General features: G+C 42.1%; 1 protein-coding gene and 1 long non-coding RNA gene across 13 annotated transcripts in view; one reads left to right on the top strand and one right to left on the bottom strand.

Moving 5' to 3' along the window:
* Positions 1-23032, top strand: part of LOC117946383 (plectin-like) — a 156731-nt gene that overhangs the window by 7641 nt on the left and 126058 nt on the right. For 4 of the 12 annotated variants that reach the window (XM_034874489.1, XM_034874494.1, XM_034874490.1 and 1 more), the window contains exon 1: positions 10235-10492. The exons of the other annotated variants lie outside the window; for them this stretch is intronic. In XM_034874489.1, coding sequence (XP_034730380.1) covers positions 10402-10492 — 91 coding nt within the window. In that variant the 5' untranslated portion in view covers positions 10235-10401. Of the gene's footprint in view, positions 1-10234; positions 10493-23032 lie in introns of those variants that run through there. 12 annotated transcript variants of the gene reach the window in all.
* Positions 718-15250, bottom strand: LOC117946392. Its single transcript, XR_004657025.1, has 3 exons — positions 15143-15250; positions 15022-15037; positions 718-728 (listed from the first exon to the last, which is right to left on the bottom strand). It is a non-coding gene; the product is annotated as an uncharacterized LOC117946392 (long non-coding RNA).

The raw sequence follows: 23032 nt of genomic DNA on the forward strand, positions 1-23032 counted from the left end.
TTGGAGTGGCCTAGCCAAAGTCCTGACCTGAATCCTATTGAGATGTTGTGGTATGACCTTGAAAAGGCCGTTCATGCTTGAAACCCCTCTAATGTAACTGAATTGGGACAATTCTGCAAAGATGAGTGGGCCAAAGTTCCTCCAGGATGCTGTAAAAGCTTCATTTCATGTTATAGCAAACGCTTGGTTGCAGTTGTTGCTGCTAAGGGTGGCCCAACCAGTTATTAGGTTTAGGGGGCAATCACTTTTTCACACAGGGCCATGATGGTTTGGATTTTTTTTCACCTTTAATAATAAACACCTTCATTTACAAATTGCATTTTGTGTTTACTTGTGTTGTCCTTGACTATTGTTTAAATTGGTTTGATGTTCTGAAACACTAATGTGTGACAAACATGCAAAGGAACAGGAAATGAGGAAGGGGGCAAACACTTTTTCACACCACTGTACATGTTTCTCTGCTGTATCTCAGTGCTATTTGCTGCTGAAGTCATACGGCCTTCACAAGCAGTGGACGATTCAGTTGAAAGTTCTCAGTCAGTCAGCTGCCAGTCTGGTCACAGGGAGGATTTACTGTCCAGAGGACGGCTGTGGGGTCAGTACAGGAGTACACAGACAGGTCATAGGTCATCTCTGATGTATAGTTTAGAGCATTCATGAGAACTGTACTCAGGGACCGGCACCATGCTCTGCAACATAAGTCAATATTAGTTACTCCACCCTGTTACCTTGCTGTTGACTAGTGATATAACCCAGTAAACCTGATGCCTACACTTGAGGAGTGTAGTACATGCAATGTGGGTCTGTTCACCCATTTTACAAAAAATATTTCCCCACTTAACTCTAGTAATCTACTTGATTTTGATATATCCCCCGCTAAGGCTGCTGCCGCCCCCATAATACAATGGAGGTGGATGGAATTTTATTGAAACACAACAAATAAAGCTGAAAGTCTTCGTGTGGCTCCATACCACTAGACGCCAACAACATGTAGGGCTGACCCCTGGAAGTCGAAGTTTAGAATTATCAGTCGGAGATCCTAAGATTCTGCAGGGATAACTTACGGAGTCTGGCGTGATTTTTCCACATGCAAAAACATTGCACTTCCCTGAAAGCCCCGGTGAGTAATCCTACCAGCTGTGGTAGCATTGTTGACTAGTGATAGACCGATTTTATCGGCCAGCAGATATATCGGGCCGATATTTGTGATATGCTGTACGTTAATCACATTGGCCGATACGCGGCTGCTGCATTCGCCAATAGTTTTTCCCGTCATTATTACCAGACAGGCGTCCTCAGGCAGCTCTGTGTTGCCGGAGACGGTGCAGTTCATGTGCAGACCATGCACTGTCCCTCCTCCACTAGCACCATGGCGGTCTATATTAAAAATCAAGCACTTTGTTACATTGGCTACTTTTCAGGTTTATTGTTTTCTTAAATAATTTAAATGCGTTGACAAAGGACATTTTGTGATGACCTGATTATATGTCTTATAATATGTCAGCAAGCAATGCATCATCAAGGATGTGTTGTAGATGTTGATGAAAGCCTTTTACCCTTGCACAGTTAACCATAAGCAGTGCACCCATCCATATGATGCACATTGCACACATCATTTGGGTGATATGAATGTAAGATAGTTGCAGAAGTAACACTCAAAATGAATGAATGAAAATGGCAGATTCTGAAAACAAATCCAGTGTGGCAGGGTTTACATTTTTATGATGTTAATTGAGGGAGCAAAAGCAGTATCGGCTCCAAATATTGGCTCAAGAAACATAAAAAAAAACAACTGTATCGGCGCTAAAAAAAATCCATATCGGTCGATCCCTACTGTTGACCGTGTTAGCACAGCTAGCCACGCCTGCTAGTTCATCTTAGACTAAACTACTATCAGTGTGGACTGGACGTGAAGGCATCATGCACACGTCATACAGTCAACGCTGTTTGTTTTTTGAAAGGAACTCTGGGAGATGAGGTCCCAGATGCACGTCCGCAATTACAGCGTACCGCCAAAGTTGCCTAGAAACAACCTCACACAATACGGACTTTAATTTTAAATCCATCCATCTATCCATCCATCCATTCATCCATTCATCCATCTTCAGCCGCAGCAGGGGACCCCAAACTTCAAATCATAACCACAAATAATTTAGATGATTGCTTAAATCAAATAGGCAGCTGGTCCGTTACACAGTGTAGTGATTGTCAAGTCCTTCAGGCCCCAAAAAAAATGTAGTGTATGTCTTGAGTCTTTATTTTCCTTCATCCCCAACCGATAGTGACATCACTTCAAGTATTACATTTTGATGAACTATTTTTAAAAGAAAGTTTGTCTGTACTTCTATTTAGAGCTGGGCAATATATCGCTATTATATCGATATCAAGATATGAGACTAAATATCGTCTTAGATTTTGGACATCGTATTATCATAATATTGCAAAAGTTTTGTCTTTTCCTGGTTTTAAAGACTGCATTACAGTAAATTCATGTCATTTTCTGAACTTACCAGACTGTTGTGACTGTTTTATTATTTGCCTTTACCCACTTAGTCATTATATTCACATTACTGATGATTAATTATCAGAAAAGTCATTTTGTAAATATTTTGTGAAAGCAACAATAGTCAACCCTACAATATTCTATCAAAATCGAGGTACTTGGTCAAACATATTGTGATATTTGATTTTCTCCATACCGCCCAGCCCTAGTTCTAATGGATTTATAGTTTGCATAACACATAAGGTATCATAATGCTAATGTATGCCTTTTGTGTTAATTATGCTATTATTTAAGAAGATAAAGGTTGTTGGCACGGATTTTGAAAGCTAAGAATTGGCTCCTCTTGCATCCCTGGTGTGTGTGTTCCAGTGTGTTCCAAGCTGTACTTAAACTCCTAGCATCGCTCCTCAATTATTTAATATGAGCAGGCTATGATCTGATATGGAGATGCAGCCACACAGAGACGGTCTCACACACTATGGCCTGAGCAGTAAAGATTTACTGTGGAAACGATCAGTAAAGATGAATCGAGCCCTGAGTATCTCAGCAGTTACTGTGTTACTGAGCTAGTAGATCTGTTTATTACAGGCTGAATGGGGAGCTCCGTGAGTCACCCGCTGTCTGTACTGACAGTTACTCTATGGACACATAGCAAGACGCTTCCCCTCAGGCTGCTTTTATATTTCATATCACTTTTAATGGAGGCATTAGAGCTGAAAACATTAATCATTTAATGCTTTACTGTTGGGTTTGTTGATGAAAGCCTCTTTGTTTTTCTAATCATAGCCTTCAGTTTATCTACCACCGCTTTTTAAATGTCATTTTATCATAGATCAAGCTCTATGCTTAGACATGAACTCAACTATTAATCCTCCCAGACAGCAGGAAGCCATTTGCCCACTAGGTGGCCCTTTGTATTAAAGAGGCCGTTATCCTGAATGTGTTCATCCCAGAGAGTCTTTTCAGCTTCTGGAAAAAATGTTTCTCATTTCCCACACCCGTCTCAACTGCATAGTGTGTTCCTTGTCCTCTTTTGTGTTGCAGTGCTCTGCCTTACTTCAGCAGACAAAAGATTGTGTGCCCATTTGAAGGAGTCTAGGACAGATTTATTTCTTGCTTTTTTACACATTTGACCTTTATCCCTTTCCCCATGACATGCTGCATCAGCGAAAGGAATGCTGAACTTCACCATCAGATAGAAATTCTGTTAATGAGCCGTAACGAAATGGACAGATCAAGGCCAAAGTGAAGATAACATACAAGAACTTATCACAACTCTGACAGAGGGTGTTTCAGTTAGACACTGTTGTAGATCTCCAGAAGAGGGAGTCAGGCCTGTTTCTATGCTTGTCTCTCTGTTAGTTCTATTTTTTTCTTACTGTTATTACAGCAGCATTGCAACAGTATTGCACTATGCTAAAACAGTATCTAGGCAGCAGCAGCCGATGGACAGTACAGACTGCCAGACTGGTGATGACCAGTTTGATACACTGACGAAAAAAGGAGAGGAGATGTCTTCCAATGTGTCCTTTCAATGCCTTTCGATGCGGTACACAAGGCCCAGTCATAGGGTTTCTGGACTTTATGCGCCGCTAAGGCCTTTGTAATGGTATTAATCATAGTCTTATGTCTGCTTATAGATTGTATAGATTCAGTTTAGGTCAAAATCACTCTAAATTTGTGTAAAATTTAGCATGGGCACACATTGTAGTGTGTGTATGTACACATGGTTTTGCTTGTTTCCCCATGGTGTTTTTTTCAGTAGTGAGCTGTGCTTCAGTAATCCCCTTGACACTTGAGTATACAAGATGTGCTGGCGTCTCATTCTCAGAACACAGTGGTGTGAAAAAAATGTTAATGATGTATTTTTTTTTGTCCCGCGAGCCGGCCCCACTGGAATATCAAACAGAAGGAAACTCACCTGGGGGGGGGGAAAAAACAGAGGGACAGACCGTTTACTGGACCCGGCTTTACACTGTAGTCACTGGGGAATGCAATAAATGGTCTGAATGTTGCAAAATGGACCTGTTTACACATTTGACAGCAGTACTGTATATTATCCACAAAATTTGAGTATAGGAACCCCTGCTTAAGTTGACTAAAAAGAGAAATAACAAAATCATATTTTGGAAATTGATCTTATTCCCTTAATTCCACCACTTTTCTTTGTGAATGAACAAAGAAAGGGCATGGATGGAGTTATTTCAACTTTTTCAGGATGCAGGTCACTATGCATCCTGAGAAAGTTCCCTTGGCCTTTGGAATTAAACTAACCCCATATCATCACATACCCTTCACCATACATAGAGATCGGCATGGTGTTATTTCAGTTTGATTTGCATTGAGAGATGATTTTAGGGAAATTACCCCCTGCCAATCTCTAGGTATGGTGAAGGGTAGTTCACAAAGTAGTGCTAGAAAAGGGCAGTCTAAATATTCTAGATATAGCCCACACTTAAACTGATAAATACATTTTAGGCTGGCTTGTTTTTTAGGTGACTAAAGCACGTTTAGTTGCTGGCCCTGTCCACGGCAGGTTCTGTGTTGGTACTCCTGCCTGCAGGGGCGTTGGACTAGGGCAAAAAGTGGGACTGAGTACCCAGGGGCCTGATGTGAGGAGGCCCCAAAAAGATGCTTAAATTAATAGATGTGGACGCGGGGAGGGGCCCATAGAAAATGTATCTTTCTACAGGGCCCATTTTATGCTACGCCCATGCCTGCCTGCTGTTCCAAACTGGCGGCATGCCAACTGTCATCTCCTGTAGGTGATCCACCGACTATTGTTAGGGGACTCATTCAACCCCACTTCAAAAAAGCAGAACTATCCCTTTAATTTCACAGCTTTGATTGTTGTGTTCTATTCATCCCCCGGGACCAGTCACAGGCAAAGTATCAAATGAGGTGCAAATGCACACACGCATACTGCCGGATGTATGCATGAAGCAATATTGCACACACACACACACGTTAAAAGGGTTCAGACATTGGAACACACACCAGCACAGTGGGATCTTGTAACGTGGAAGGAATAGTTGCCTGAGTCCCACGCCCCTGCATGCACCTGTTGAGTATTGTTGAAAAAGATCTAGGAAACAAACCGTCAGATACACACACACACACACACACACACACACACACACACACACACACACACACACACACACACACACATAGACGTTTCCACATACTCATTCAGTTCAGCCTTTTAAAGCCACAGCTTAATTAAATAAACAGATGTCCTGAAGCCAGATTTAGCCATTTAGGAGTCGACACCAATCTAGAATGACCCAGTAGGTACGCTGTGAGAAATGTAAGTATCTCTTAAGTGTCGCCGCTATGTGTTTCGAGGAGGATGACATAATGAGGTCCCGTGGCAGTGAGTTTTAATAGTGGGTGAGGCGCTAAACCTTTAGTTTTAGATATCGTCACTTAGCTTTAACACGTATGAGCAAGCATTTAGTACTTGAGAGAATGGCCTGAGGCGAATAGACCTCAGACTACATCAACCTAGACATTCCACTTAATCATGTTTTGGTCACAGCGTATAACAGCATTACTTTAGTGTGCTCCTGGCTTCTCTTTATAGTTTTGAGCAGTTTTATCTGTCAGAAGCGAGACTCCACATGGGGACGGCATCCTTCTGTCGTGCTTTTCTCTATTTCAGGGGATGCGTGAGCATTTAGCTGTTAAATGCTGCGTCAGGAGCAGGCTATGTTGACCACATATTAATCCATCTATGTGCACTGGGCTTTTAAAAGATGCTGATTGGTGCAGCCACCCACTCTTAATATGCAGACTAGACCCCGACCGATAAAGGATTTTAAGGCCGATTTATTTAAAAATACAATATGCCGATATGTCGGCCGATATGTATTTTAAAAAAAATACAGAATTGCCTTAGAAAACAAAAACTTATCAGTGTTGCCAACATGGATGTTGTGTGTCTTCTGGTGGACAAACTTTGCAACGCCAACGCTTACAACAAGTCTGATTTTATATTTCAAATATTAAATTACAAATGATTCGGGTGAATGAATATTTAAAAAAATTATATGTATTTTTTAAATTGGTCATTATAAATGCCAATACCAACTGATTGGGAAATGCTTAATATCAGCCAATAATATCGGCCCGCTGATATATCGGTCGGGCTCTGACCTTTTCAGAGTCTTGAGTGTTTCATATTGGACTGGCTCTGTGTTTTTATAAGAATATTGTGAACAAATTGGGATGCACAATTACACATGTTTGTTAAATTGCTAACTTTATTGGCACATGCCCTGAAATACTTCTTTGTCCACATGTGACAGTTCATGTTGTAGTGGACACTGAATGCGTTTTCTTTAAGTCTCAGATCTTGCATGAAGTCCACTTATTATATACTGTAAAACAGGGCTGGGCTAAAATAGGAAATATTACAATGATATTCTTGACCAAATAAATTGTAAGTCTGACATATGGTGCTTAAACATCATGTTATTTACTCAATGACGTTCTTGATAATCATCGTTAATGTTGATGTAAGGACTAAGTGGGTAAAGGCAAATAATTGAACAGCTAGAGCAATGCAGCTTGCAGCCATTTTACAATATCCAAAATCTAAGATACATATCTAGTCTCAAATCACAATATTGATAAAATATCAGTACATTGCCCGGCCCTACTATACAATAAAAAATTAATGGAAAAGGGTAAGATGGCCATCTTAATATGCGATTTAATTTCAAATCATAGTTGTGAAAATATTTATATAAAGAATATTTATAATGGGAATTTTGTCAGAATTATTGAGAAAACATGCTGGAGTGTCTGACTCTGTCTCTTCATGCAAAAAGTCTCGTTGGAGTGATTGGAGAGACAGAGAGACACACACACTCACAAACTCTCTCTCTCTCTCTCTCTCTCTCTCTCTCTCTCTCTCTCCCACTTCTGCGGCAGCAACAACAGAGAGATTGGAGTAGACTTATCTTGTTTCCTCTCAGGAAAGAGTCCTGGCTGATGTCAGTTTGGCCTTGGCCAAAGAAATGTCTGATGGTCAGGCCGGACCGCAGGGATTTTCCTTTTCCTACATATCAGAGCTGAACTATTATGCCACAGCAGACCCTTGAGTAAACCAGCACTGAAAGGTGAAGGGTCATATACAGTACAAGCCAAAAGGTTGCAAACACCTTCTCATTCAATGTGTTTCCTTTATCTTCATGACTTTATACATTGTAGATTATCACTGAAGGCATCAAAACTATGAATAAACACATGTAGAATTATGTACTTCACAAAAAATAGTGAAATAACTGAAAACACGTCTTATATTCTACAATGTAAATAGTGATGAAAATAAAGGAAACACGTTGAATGAGAAGGTGTGTTCAAACTTTTGGCCTGTACTGTCATCTTTTCTTCCCTCATCCCTTTTATGAGGCGTGCTGTCATAAAACCCCTCAACAAGACATTGCTTTTAGGTCCCAGCACAGTGTAGCTATTAACAGTCAGCTATTATTGATGCACAGTCATGTCTCTGTTAGTTGACATTGTCCGGTCTCTGTGTCCCTGTGTCAGTTTTCATACCACATCTAGCTTTCATATTGATGAAAGCACCTTGCAAATCTATCGTGTGACAAATACAGCCCGACTGATAAAGGATTTTTAAGGCTGATCCCAATATTTGGTTATTTAAAAATCCGACGTATATAGGCCAATGTATATATTTAAAATAAAATCCAGAAAGCGTTAGAAAACAAACAGATTTCCCTAACATAAGTTATTTGTAGTTATTTATGAGGACAAGCGATGCAACGCCAACGCTCAGAAAATGGGTGACTGTCCGTTCTTATTTCTTTTAAATATTCATTCATCAGAATCATTTGACTCTAATGAATGAATTTTAAAATAAATGCCTAACATTGGCCGATAATAGCCCGCTGATCGGGCCCTAGTGACAATCAAGCAGCTTTATTTTGTTAGGACAACCAGTGAAGTCTTGGCCTCTGTTGCTGACTGGATGTTGTTTTCTTTACCCATAATTTATTTTGGTCAGGACTGTCATCAGCTTGGCTGGTCAGGGCATCTGCTGAATATTCAGTGGTTACCCCGACAGTTGATGTTCCCGCTGGGTGTCAAGGGCGTGTCTGCACTTTGAATATATTCATGGTGCAGCAGGCATCAACTTTCTCTGGCTGGCCCAAACGTGCCAGCTAGCAGCTGGATGTGGTGTGTCACTGCGACACAAACCGGGTGGCCATCTCCTCTGTTATGAGATTATTTCCTTCAGCGCCTGGCTGCTTCCTTTTCTAATTCGATCAAGTGAAGGCATTATAGAGCAATAAGTTTCAAGGCGGTAGCATCTTTGAAATTATAAGGAATGACTGAGTAGTCACCCTAATTTTAAATTTTATTTAAGGGCACTAAGAATAGGTTCTGCTGCTACTTTAGTGATAGGATTTTGACAGAAACAATGTGTTTTTTAATGCATGTTAGTTAAACCTTATTGAAGTCAAGTACATTTTTTTGATTTATATAGCCCAATATGACAGATTTGCCTCAAGGGGCAAAACATATTTGCAGCAGACGACACCGTAACAGCCTCTGTCCTTAGACCTTTGCTTTGGCTAATCCACAGCATCCACAGAAAATCCCCACCAATGGGTCCGAAAACGCCCTAGTTAGAGAGTAAATGCCATAAACACATTTTTTGTCAATCTTTCCAATCATTTCCTGAAAGAACCAAGCACGCCTGCCTTGTTCTACGACGCAACGGAGTTTGAGAACGGCCACACACAGAGAGAGGAAGGCCAGGGACATGCCAGATGTCAGGCAATCAGCCTGGAGATGTGCTTCTGTTGATCCAGACATAGCAAAAAAAATTAACTTAATGGACACGTGTCAAACAACCTTTAAAATGATACAGAATGTTGCAACTCATCCTAAAATTGACAACAAGCCACATTTCGATTGATGCTGTGTAGCTCTACAGGAAGGGAGAAATTACCTGCGTCTGCATTCCAAGCCTTTTATAGGCAGCACAGGATAAAAGCACAGAAGCCCTCATGTAATGTCATAAAAAAAGTTGCTTTGGCATGTAGGAAATCCCCGCTGTTTGCCTTCACAAGGTAAGAGCACAGAGGCCGACACATTCTGGATTCTAGTAACTTTAACATGTATGAACATCCTGCGGTCTACCATCGGAAATCTATCAGACACAAGATATATGGCATTAATAATAGATCACTGCGTTGCAGGCAACATTTCACTTTCAGTATTAAAAAAATACTATTTATCAGCTGTGAAAGATACTCTGCACACCTGCTTAAATGGATTCAAACGGATGAACATAACATCGATCATTGATCTTATGAGTATGTGTTTCTGATATAACAAACACATACTTTTCATGAGTATTTTAGTCCGTTAAACACAAGGCAATTGAATTAAAGTAACATTGGTCTGACATTGAGAGAGGTGTATGTGTGCTTCGGTGGGTTTGCTACCATCTGCGTGCCGTCCATCCCAGTGTAGTTGGGTTGCAGTGTAGGCACTGAGCCGTGTGCTGCTGCTCTGCTCTCCTTGCTGCTGTGAGCGTGTGGTGACTGCTGCTCCAGTCTGTGTATCTTTAAGAGGAGGGGCCTGACATTTATATCAGTATTTCTGAGCCGGGCTATGGAGAGGAGGAGGGTATGTGAGGGGGGTGGGGGTGGGGGGAGAGAATGAAGTTGGGAGCTTTGGAGGTCTCGCACACAGCTGAGAAAGAGAAAGCAAACAGAGGACAGCACAGGCTGCCCCGCACACATCCAAAACGCACAGAGAAAGACCTAAGAAGAAGGAAGAGCAAGACGCAGAGAGGAGGAGGAAGAGAGTAGTAGGAGGAGGAGGAGGAGGAGGAGAAGAAGAGGAAGAAGACCAGCATGGCCATGTACGAACCTGCCTTCCTGCCTCCCAACGCAGAGGAGCAGGACTTCATCCAGGCTTATGAAAACGTCAGAGAGAAGTACAAAGGTGGGAGCCTTGACTCACATTACGGGGATGACAGCGACTGCATGTGATGATGGACGAGGGGTCTTTGCCTGTCTGTACGCGGAGGACTTTGTCCTTTTGTCGGCTTGTGGTGTTTCTGGGTTCTGCATAGGTGCAAACACGTGTGTTTGTGTGTGTGTGTGTGTGTGTGTGTGTGTGTGTGTGTGTGTGTGTGTGTTTTTGTAACAGAGCAGCAGGCATGCACGCTGCATCCCTTACTGCTAACTGAGCACTCAGCTGCCCCGGCTGTCACTCTGCCCCGGCTGCCTATTTGCCCCGGCTGCCTATTTGCCCCGGCTGCCTCTTTGCCCCGGCTGTCACTCTGCCCCGGCTGCCTCTTTGCCCCGGCTGTCACTCTGCCCCGGCTGCCTATTTGCCCCGGCTCCCTATTTGCCCCGGCTGCCTCTTTGCCCCGGCTGCCTCTTTGCCCCGGCTGCCTCTTTGCCCGAGTTGATTCTCTCTAGTTTGGGCTGTGAGAGTCCAGTGGATTTACAGCAGTGCTTGCTTTGATATGTGATCGTGGCAGCAGACCTCGCTCCGCCGCCCTCTGACCCCGATGACACCTCCAGAAGAGAGTTTGGGTCTGATTGTTATCCCGTATCCAGTCCCAAACAGGGGACGTTAACAGGTGCTGCTGGGCAACAGTCAAGTTCATTAACACAGCACAGCGAGCTCGGGCTTTCCTTCTTAAATATACATCTCATTTGATCCCTTTATCCCGTTTATCGGCTCAAGCGGGCAGCTCAGCATGCCTTTTGCTGGCTTGTCTCACACACTTTACTTTTTTAGGAAATCTTCATGTGGCGCGGGAAGGAATCAGAGCAAGATGTCAATGTTGAGGGATGAAGTCCGAGCTCCAACAGGTGAAAGCAAATCCGAAGCAGAGCCGATCCACCCCAACACCTCTCTGGGCCCACTTTCACTTTCCACTTTGCCAGCAGCATCCTTCATAACAGTCTTGTACCTTTTCTTTCGCTTGGGGTTTTTCCTCCTGCGTTTCTTCCGTTCCTTTCCAAGAGATCATCAGGAAGATGGAGAGCTCCTCTATAAATATCGTCCCAGTTTTCTTTTTTTCTCTCTCGAATGTGAGAATCTGGCGACTTGGCTTGTGCTGAATCATTGCAGCTTTTTTTTCTGTGTATCAGATTGTAAGTGGGGGTCTATTTCTGTGGACATCTCATATCTCATAAAAATCCAGCCCTGCATTTAACATATGCAAACCATTAGTACATCCATTTTAGACAACAGTTTAATCACTGTAAACAAACAGCGCCATTGCCAAACAGGCAGCCTGTACTGGCCTCTGCATTGTGTGTTCATGGAGTTTCAGTAGATTATTAGAAAATTCGCAGGACAAAGGACAGACTCCTTTGCGACACAAAACAAGAAGAATGTGCGGTTATCATGTGTAAATAGCGCTTAAAGTTACAAGGTTTTTGGCAATCGTTGTGTTGAAATAGTGAAGGACTGATAGGAAACTGACTCTGCAACAGCGGGGCAGTTAGCAGCCGGGTTCATGGGAAGGTGGTCTTGAAGAAGCACCACCAGAGACACACAGACTGTTGTGACCGGAGTCTTATAAATGTATAATTATATATTGATTTAACATCAGAATGCATTTGCAGGAAGTCTGTGTGTGTGTTTCGGTCAGTGTCTGTTTGTGTGTGTGTGTGTGTGTGTGTGTGTGTGTGTGTGTCTGTCTGTATGTGTCTGTGAATGTGTCTGTCTGTGTGTGTCTGTGTATCTGTTTGAGTGTCTGTGTGTGTGTGTGTGTCTGTCTGTCTGTCTGTCTGTCTGTGTCTTTGTGTGTGTGTGTGTCTGTCTGTGTCTTTGTGTCTGTTTGAGTTTCTGTCTGTATATGTGTGTGTGTGTCTATCTGTATGTGTGTGTGTGCGTGTGTGTGTGTGTGTGTCTGTATGTCTGTGTGTGTGTGTCTGTCTGTGTGTCTGTATGTCCGTCTGTCTGTATGTGCCTGTGTGTATCTGTCTGTATATGTGTGTCTGTCTGTCTGTCTGTGTGTGTGTGCGTGTGCGTGTGTCTGTATATGTGTGTGTGTGTGTGTGTGTATGTCTGTCTGTATGTATGTCTGTCTATATGTGTGCCTGTGTGTGTGTCTGTGTGTGTGTGTGCCTGTGTGTGATCTGTGTTTGTAGAGCTGTTGTGTACCAGGAGGTAATGGGAAGCAGGAGCCGGCTCCGTGGCAGGTGTTTATGTTCTAAACGTTCTTCTGTGTTCCTTCCCCGACAGCGCCTGTGCTTCACTGAGGCCCGTGCTCTCCTTATTAAGGCACACTGACACAGCCAATCGGAGAGCTTGTCACATTGTCTCTCTCATTTTCATAAATACTGTCTCATATGTATTTGTGTTAACGTTTCGTCTAATACTGCACATTCCCTCTAAAGCAGATACACGTCTGTAGACGGGGGGGGGGGGGGGGGGGGGGGGGGGGGGGGGGGGGGGGATACGTCACAACTGCTGCTTCTGTGTGGTTATATATATATATTTTTATTTTGTATAAGTGTGGATAAACTGATGCTTCCTAATGAAAAGTATTTGGTTTGTTACCATTTCCACAGCGCTCATCTTTATCCCATGGCAGAAAATAACCACACTGTCCTAAATACATGTCCTTGTCCATATTCTCCACATACTGCCCTGGTTATATCTCGGGAAAAAGGCTAGACCGAGCCGAGGTCGGCCAGTTTACCCCCCCCCCACCAAATGATTTGTTGAACGAATATATGTATATGTCCTACATACTGGCTCATGTTCCCAGACTAATATGGCTTCAGCCGTTCGACAGGCTACATCTACATGCTGATATGTAAAACATATATTGGACGTTAGAAAGCAGTTCAATGATATCTTCAAATGCTGCCATGCAAATAAATGATTTGCCTTTGTAATCACTGATGCCTTCTAGATACAGCACACTATCTCCAGGTGTTTTCCTATCATGGCGCTGGCAGCCTGTTCTTACTTGTAGGATAAGTGAGTGTCCCATCATTGGCATAAGAGGAAGTTACTACGTGTCCACCATCCCTCAGTGCTCTCATTGTGTGTTTCCATCCCTTCAGAGTTATTGAAAAAATGCATTGTACAAGTATGTTTTGTTGAAATTCTTTATTAATGGTAGTGCTGTGGCGTTAGGGAAAGCTCTGTCGGTTGGTTGGTCCACCATTGGTGATTGGATCAGGGATCTTCAACAGAGTCAACGAAGGCTGCCTCCAAATTATTGTAAATTTTAGTGTTCTATTGTTGAGTTTTTTCAAAACATTAAAAAGTCTTAACATGAATCTAACATACTATTAGCAAATATAAATCCCCATTGATGATAGGCTTACAGGTCCACATATAAGGTAGTTTCTAAGAGAGTCATCCACAGATTCAGTTTAGGGTTTTAGTTTAAGGACTCACTGGGCCAGATTTATGCTTAACATTAAAACACGATTTATAAATACATGCCAACAAGTTTCATGCTTTTGTAATAGCTTAGTAAAAAATGCAAGAAAATGTAGAGTCTGTATAAAAGCTTTAGGACGCCCTACACGGTAGTGTAGGCCCAGTTTATCATGCAACTTGATTTTATTCAATATATGCATTAGGGAGTCTCTCTCTCAGATAAGGGTTCATTGGGTTAAAAAAAACAAAGACCCCTGGGTAGATATCTGAAAAACTGTTGGATGGAACTCCATAAACCTGATAATCCCTGGACCTTTCCCCTAGTGTCACCCTCAGGTTGAAATGTGTTGTGTTGATGTGTTGTGTTGATGTCTTCACAACTATTGGATAGGGCTGTTTGATTTGGGGGGGGGGGGATCCCAGTTATTTAGATCAATATTAAAATTCTTTTTTAATGATTTAATGATTTCTTATTGATTTTTGGAAAGATTTATTCAACATTAACTCTGAAACTGTTAATTAAGTCAGCAGTGAAAACACTTTGAACTGTGAAATAGCCTTACCTTACCTTAAGACAACATGAGAGTTTACTTACAAAATGTTACGTGCAATCTTTCTCATTTATTACCTTGCTTTTGTGAACGTTAGGAGTCAAAATTGGATGGATTGCACAGTTTTTGGATGGATTGCTGTTTACATGCTTTCATGTTGATGAGTCCCTTGACGTTGAATCTCGCTCCATTATTAGGTCAAAATATTAATTTGTCCAACACACCCTAATTCCTTAATAACCAAAAACTTTCAAAACTAATGATTTGCATTTAGTAACCAAAGTAACTACAGCATCATTTAACCTGCTAGCGTGGCTTAGCTAGCCTAGCGCACTGTAGTCTTGCTCAGCTCTGATTTCTTTAACAATGCTTGTGGTAGGAAAGTCTCATCTGAGGGAAGACATTGGAAAAGACAGCATAAAGGCTAAAAGCACAACCATCTCATTTGTTGATCACACTACAAGTGTAATGTTAAAGTTTAAAGTGGTAATTATTTCCTAAGTGTGCTATGCTCTGCTGCCATGCAGTGCCCTGCTACACCCTGCTACGTCCAGCTACGCCCTGCTACGCCCTGCTACGTCCAGCTACGCCCTGCTATGCCCTGCTATGCCGTGCTCTGCCCTGATTCACCCTGCTATGTCCTGCAGTGACCTGCTACGACATGCACTACTACTACTACAACATCTATTTCTAGTCCTAGTTCCATTATGTTTATTATGACTATTATTGCCACTTTTCATCACACCCCCGACCTTCAGACACCGCCTACCAAGAGCCTGGGTCTGTTTTTCTCACCCCTGTCGCACTAAATGCTTGCTCTTGCGGGAAGTACTGGAATTGTTGGGTCTTTGTAAATTATAGAGTGTGGTCCAGACCTAGTCTATCTGTAAAGTTTATTGACATAACTTTTGTTATGATTTGATACCATAAATAAAATTGAATGGAATATAGTTTAAATAACATTATAAATTAATTATTACAAAAGATGCAAAACTAGAACGTAAAGATGTTGGTTTTCATATCAAAAATATTTTCCAAATGGATGAAAATACAATTATAGTCAATCAGTCAGTCAGTCTGCTCTTTCTAAAGTTACTTACTGCTGTCTCATGCCTTCTCTGAACTGTAGCCGGCTGGATGGTGAAGGCGTGGCTGTCTTCCCACTGTCCTCCTAATGCAATTTGTACTAGCAGCTGATGGCAGTTTTTCTGGGCAGCCCGATCGGGGTATTGCCCTGTCCATGTCGGGTGGACTGCTGAGGGTGCACAGACACGGCTGGAACCCATATTTTGACCCACAGTGTGTGCTGCAAGGCCCTGTCCTATGCCTCGCCGGGCTTAAAATACCCCCTAAATATAGCCGGGGCATGTTCAGCCGAAGCCTTTCCAATTAAACTGCTATTTTTGGCAAGCTTGATTGTCTGCTCAGGGGTAATTTAAATTCCAGTTTCTTCCTGGCTGAAAACAATTCTAACTTTTGTGAATTATTAAGCTAAGACTAGCTTTGATGTACGTGTGCTGCTGTAACACCGTAATGTCCCTTTTTTGGGGGGGGGGGCTCTGCTTGGAAAAATTATATCAATTAGTCAAGTTATGTTTTGTTCCAGAGCGGCAATGAATATCCCCGATCTGTGGATCTTGTGCTTTTCCGTCTTTTCCCATGTGTTTCAGAGTCTTTTTGCCGCCTGCTAAAAGGTAGTGAAATGTTAATAAAGAGGTTTTCAGAGAGAAAACTTGGACAGCGCCCTTGAGTAAAGCCCTTATCCAGCAACACCTAGAGGTGAATGCACTCATGTTGTTGTGTGAGGCCAAGATTTAGTACTGCTATTATGGTTCAAATAAATAGATTTCTGTTTTCTGTTTCAGTGTGATGTCAAACACACAGGGCCCATCCTCCCTTGCTCCTACCACTTTTTTCTTTCTTTCCATGACACATGAGAGACCGATAATTATAATAATAATAAAAGAAGGCCATTAACAAGAAGGAGAGTGGGAGATGGTAGAACTTATAGTACATCTAACCTGTCTCTTGGCCGCATTGCATTTGGGTCTTTGCCCTCCACCTAAGGAGGAGAGAGTTACCTCTGCCTACTACTATGTTTGGATTTGCATCTCCACTAACTGTCAGATATTATTTTATTGAATAACTGTCACAACAGTCTTCATACAGTAACCTGTACGAGTACTAGTCATTAATTTCATCCATATCTGATTATGAAGTGGTAATTCCATGACAATTACCATCCTGTAGTCTTTGCAAAGCTCGTTGAGATGACACACTGTGATTTGAGGCTATAGCTAGCTACAGAAACATGAACTTGAATTAGCCCCAGCCGTGACCCAGCTAATGGTTAGCAGATGGCCAAAGTACCCCCTCTCACGTCTCTTAGTTCGTCTCATACAGCAGTAAGCAGGGCTGTAGTTTTGGCCTCTAGTCCTCGTAGCAGACTAATGCTGCCATTCGGACGGCGGAGGCTGTGTGAGAGGAAAGGGCAGATGAGCCGGATGTTCATGCTAGGCTAAAGGCTAACCCCAGCAGACCAGCTCTCCCCACTGTTTTCACAGCAAATATTTACTCCCTGGACAGTGAAATTTACGTTATTTCCCCCCAATTTCGTTCATCTATGTTCAGTACCCTACTGTATAGAGATGGATAGCAATAAAGTCTCTTTTGTAATAGGTTTGCCTTGAATTGGATGCAGCCCAGAGCCTTTAGCTATGGTTTGCAGAACTGTCACGAAAATGACGTGCACGCACATCTGCATTTGAAGAACAGCCAAAAGGAAAGCTGTTTCTTACTGAAATGACCTGTGATTGGCTAAAGTCTCCCGTTCCAGGCCTTAAAGCCTAACAGCAGAGCTAAAGAAGAGATCCAGAAGTCTGGTTTTCTCCCAGACCACTTAAAACAATATGCCGAAAGATTACAATGGAATGGTTGCCCAACGACGGCAAAAATAAAGCAATGCCTACCACAGCTTTAATACACATGACACCACTTCAGGAAACGTGAATAAAAATGATGACGGTTTGGCCCATACTCCTGCCAGTTAAGTCAGTTAAACTTGTGCAGTTTATTTTCCTTCTCCCGCTGCAGTAAGCTGTTCTTTGCAGGAACCCACTCTGGCCACTACTACTACAAACACAATGAATGAATTCATATTCAAGTCAGCTATACACGGACGTGAGCGCCAGGTGAAACGCTCATGGAAAGAAGGCCGTTGGTACAAACTCTGTGGATTTGACGTGAGGGTATATTTTTACATTTCCCCCCATTGCATTGCAGCCAAATGGTGCCCTTTTTAGAGCTGCAACCATGCAATCCAAACAGGAAAATCTCTGTCATGGAACTTTTCTGTTATTGTGTTTCTGTTAAATAGACCCAACTGAAAGGAAGAGCCACATTAGGCCCATGCAGGGAGTGTCTGTGTGGGTCAGAAAGTGCTTAGCTTTGACCTTTTAAGCAATGCGAATGCTTTGCTGTGAGAGTTTTCAGATTTGTGCAGCTAAAAAAGCAGTGGGTTGTTCCTGTTTTGTTGTTTTTTTTAGTCTTTTTTTGTTTTCACGCGTGTCAGCATCCTGCTGCCTGGGATAGATCAGCATTGACACACAGCTCAGGTCGAAGGGTACTGTGGGGCAGGGCTTGATAAACTGGGATTCCTTCACAGCCTTTTATGGGAGAGATAGAGAGAGAGAGAAGCTCCGGAGGGATGCGCCCACATTCTCAAGTCGGCCTTCCTCAATCAAACACTCAATCATTTTACAGAACACAAGCTGCTGTTCGTTTATGCTCGGCTCTCTGGTGTTTTGTGACTCTTGGTGTGTGAGTGGAGGAATGTGTTAGAGAGAGAGAGAGAGAGAGAGAGAGGTTGGATGCTGTGGTGCACACTAAGTGATAACTACTGAGATACAGTGGCCTGGGAAAGTTTACACACCCATCCTTAAGTTGATTAAAAAGAGGAATAAAAAAACCTTTTGGAAATTGGTCTTAATGCCTTAATTAAAAAAATTCAAGAAAATCCAACCAATTTTCTTTGTGAATGAATAATGTATTGTAAATAAATGAATGTTCTTCCTTAAAAGACAAGGGACATAAGTACAGTAAACCCACCCCAATGTTAATCCCCATAGAGGCAGGCAGGTTTTTATTTTTAAAGGCCAGTTATTTCATGGATCAGGATACTATGCATCCTGATAAAGCTCCCTTGGCCTTTGGAAGTAAACTAACCCCACATCATCACATACCCTTCACCATACATAGAGATTGGCAAGGGAACTTTACCAGGGGTGTGTAAACTTTCTCAAGCCACTGTATATTAAACCCTATTCACTGTATTCAGCAATGACATGACAGATTTTTGTTCAATTTGAGTTGATGACTCCTAAGAGGAAATGTGAATGTTTTGAGGAATTGGGGACTTTGTCTTTCTGCTGATTTGGTAGTGAATAATCAATTAAAGTGTAAACGTAGTCATCTTTCCATTTTCACGTTTAAGATGGACATTCCACACATGTTAATATAAAGTTGCCGTAGGTAGGATAGCAAAGATCCAGGACTTAGCAAAAACATTTGACTGTGAATAACGTCTCAGTCCCTCCCCCCTTTACGCTGAAGCCCAAAACGGTCTCCTTTTTTTTACATTACCTGCTTCATGTAGTTCTACTCGAACATATGGTCCGTTTCAGCATATATGACAGGAAGTTAGTTATATAATGCTTACTGAACCTTTTAACTGCTGAGATCTGAGAACAAAGCAAAGAACGCTAAAACAAAGAAGTCTGATGGGAACATGAGCATCATACAGACTCTAAACAAGCTGAAAACTTAACTGGAGGTACAAATGAAGGCAAATATGACATCTGAACTGTCTTTGGGAGACATTTGCCTCACCCATAAATCTACATCATGGCTTAACTTTAACTTTGACCTACTGTTCTTGCTGTATTTGGGCATCAACAGTTTTCTTGTGCAGTAAGTGTGTATTACCAACGTTTTGGGTCGGTTCATTTGCAGGTCTACCTTTCAAATAAAGTAGTTCAGTTAGTCGGGCATGTTTTCAACCGGTCTGATCATCTGAGCACTTTTGTTTCTCTGAAAAGGAAATGAATGTCAAGCATGACAGCTGTAGGTTGAAATTATGCATTATTTGCTCATTTTGGGAGCTCTAAGATTTCAATGTGCTGTGAACTTATTCTTTTCTTTTCTGTGCTGTTTTTAGTCCTGCACCTGTACCCAGCTAGGGTGCAATGTGCACGCTACCCTCCTTCTGTGCTTTTGTTTCTTGCTTTGTAAAGTAGAAAATGGGCAAAAAATATAAATAGGATTTTACATTATGGATTTAAATCCAACCTCTGTTCTGGTCAGCATTTTCCTAATATTGTGCTCGAGACTTCATGGCATTTAACTTCAACTTCTGGACTCATCATCATCATACTTGGAAGTACTGATGTACTATGTACAACATTAGTGTTGTAGTGAAAATTAGTGTTTCTTGACCTTTCAGGTCAAATGATGAAACAACAAATAAAAAAATCAGACCCACTCATAATATACACCTTCACCTTCAACCTTCACAAGCTAATATGTTGCTAATGTTTATGGGTACATATGGGTATATAAACCCATTCAAACTCCCCTTCAAAGTCATGCTCCTTTATGTAGTATTACAAAGTAGGACATTGCTGTCTCACCGTGTAATGCTGTCCAACAGTGTTGTAGATGATGATCCTATTTAATCTGACATCTTGTCTGCTTTGGAACTGCAAAAAAAAAAAAAAAGCTGCTTAACTGGCATTATTGAATGGCAGCTGTCAGTTAATTAAACCTTCATGCATCACATTGGCGTACCAACGCACCAAACCTTTCAGTTTGCAGCCTGCCAGGGTTGGACTTGTGCCTTTGAGCATTATACTGGTGCACTTTTAACACAAACTAGGAGCTCTTTGTCTCTCCCTGCGTTTTACAAGGGCTGAAACACATGGCTCTGTGGCTTAGGAGGGGAAAAAAAGAGGATGGAAAACACATTTGTGTGGAAAATACTGAGGTCCTTCACACCTGGGTTGTGTCTGACAGAATGACTATCTGTGTCTCCCACTGCTTTGTACTGCAGGGCCGGGCTCTGGCGCTGTATTAGACTGGGATCCTAGCTTTAAGGCTCCAATATAGCTTCAAAAAAGGTAATGGGGAAAATAAAAACATCCCGGCATATCCTGCTACAGCTTAACATATCATATGCTGCAACACACTACTGGAAATGAAAAGGTCTTTTAAAAAAGATGAGGAGTCACTACCGCCAAAAGCTTGGTGAACATTCCCTCCCCCTCATTTCCCAACCCTCCCCTCTCAAATGATCTGTTAGCATAAAGACTGAAATCAGGAAAACTGCTAGCCTGTCTCTGTCTAAATCTCCCAACCAACCTGTACCTCTGTAAGCTTGTATGTGTATATGCGTGCATTTGTATGTTTGTGTTTATATGTATTTGTGTGTAAATATATATGTGTTTGTATATATATGTGTGTGTGTGTGTGTGTGTATATATGTATATGTATATGTGTGTACTGTATATGAATGTACATATCTATATATTTCTCTCTCTCTCTATATATATATATATATATGTGTGTGTGTGTGTGTATCTCTATATAGATATGTATGTATTTATATATAATAAGAATATTAATACATATTAATATTATATTATTCAGTTTGGACAGAGCCAGTCTAGCTGATTCCCCCTTCCTCCCGTTGTTATGCTACACAGCCGTTTCGCATTTGGTGGAAATCCAGCGTTAGTGTATTTCCCCAAATCCTATTACTTTGTAGTCCTTGCTATGGTTAACATAGAGTTATTCTTTACAATCTTTCTGACATGTAGTTGATGGGGAGTTCCCATAAGTCTTGTCCAAGTCGTGAAAATAAAAAATCCTTATTTCTAAATTTAAGCACTGGAATGTCTTAAACCTACCACTGCAGGTGCTATTTTCACTGCACAGTGACAGGTGTTTTTCCTGACACTGCTCTGTAGAATCCATTATCATTAGAGATTGAAAAGGCTTGTCTGATCTGAAACCAAAGCTGTTTTGCCAACATTTTCTTTATTCAAATTGACATTGAACTTCCGTTCCATGTCCTTATTTTGGAAATGGTGACGCATAGTAGAGCGTGCCAGTTAGGGAAGGCCCTAAAACCCAAAGAGAACAGAATTCTTTGGAAAGCTGACGGTGGACGAGCCTGGTCTGACATATTCTTACAGTAATTAAAGTGCCATCTGTTCCACTGGGGCTTGAATTAATATACATCTCTGTGTCCACTGTGAAGGAGCACTCTGTTGAGGGGAAGTTTTTGAAAGCTGGATTTCATTCCCATTGAATCGTGTCCAGATTCTAGAAGCCAGAGGAGGTGGAAACATCTCTGCTTTATTGCCAACGGTACAAAAATAGATGGTTAAAACACCCCTTCGCCCGTGGTCTGACGCGTGGTGTATTACCAGGTAATGATGTATTCCAGTCGGCCTATTTCTTAGTCAGCCCTGTCATTTCCTGACACTGACAGCCAATGAGTTTATTGCTGGTCAGTGGCATTCAGGGCAACTGGAGCCGAGCGGTGTGACAGTCACCGCAGCACAGGCCAGGAACGTCACGGCAGGTCACCCCACACAGCTGACAGCAGGGGGAATGTGCCCCACGTGCGCACACACACGCAAAAACACACATCAAGTTTCTCACTTCTCTTTCCACACACACACACACACACACACACACACACACACACACACACACACACACACACACACACACACACACACACACACACACACACACACACACACACACACACACACACACACACACACACATCCTCTGGGACTACAAACATGCCACAAGGGATAACTTGTTGCATTCTGCTCTTTTAGCAGGTCACTTCATCTTTCTTGGTCGGAGATACCAAAGACGGAAGATTAAAGCTTGTTAGCAGCTCCAAATACCTTCCACGGACATATTGTCTTAGGCTTTGACAGAAAATGCAGTTGGTTACAAACTACCCTAGATGGTGTGGCTGGCTTCGCAGTTTTACCAAAAAGGGATAGGCAAACGGGTGTTGCATAAAAGGCATGATTTGTGTCGGAGATAATGCTTCTGAGATGTTAGACTGCTGTAAAACTGCGTTTCGTGTGTCCGTTGACCGGCGGGTCTGTGAGGGGTGTGCCCGTTCTCCCTGCGACCATGTGTCAAACGATAAGCCTGGAAATGAAAAAAAAAAAAAGCAAAACTGCCTTTCGTTTGTTTTTCTTATCTCATCGTTCAAATCCCTGCTAATTCTGGCCTTCCTGTAATACTGCAGCTGCACTTTGACACAGTCAAACTCTGTTGTGCCTGCAAATAAAGCGTGGCCGTGCTGCAGTTGCTCCCAGCAACCTTTCATCTGGTCATGGTTATGTGTTGGAAAGTGCATTTACCTTTCTCCCGCTATGTTGTTACAGCTGTTATCACAGTTAAGTGAGCGTGGAAGCTTACATAAGGGGCGGTGGTGGTGGTGGTTGGGGGGGATGGAATGCCATGAACTTTGGTATAC

Source organism: Etheostoma cragini, chromosome 6 (assembly GCF_013103735.1).
Source record: "Etheostoma cragini isolate CJK2018 chromosome 6, CSU_Ecrag_1.0, whole genome shotgun sequence".
In the NCBI taxonomy this organism is placed as follows: Eukaryota; Metazoa; Chordata; class Actinopteri; order Perciformes; family Percidae; genus Etheostoma; species Etheostoma cragini.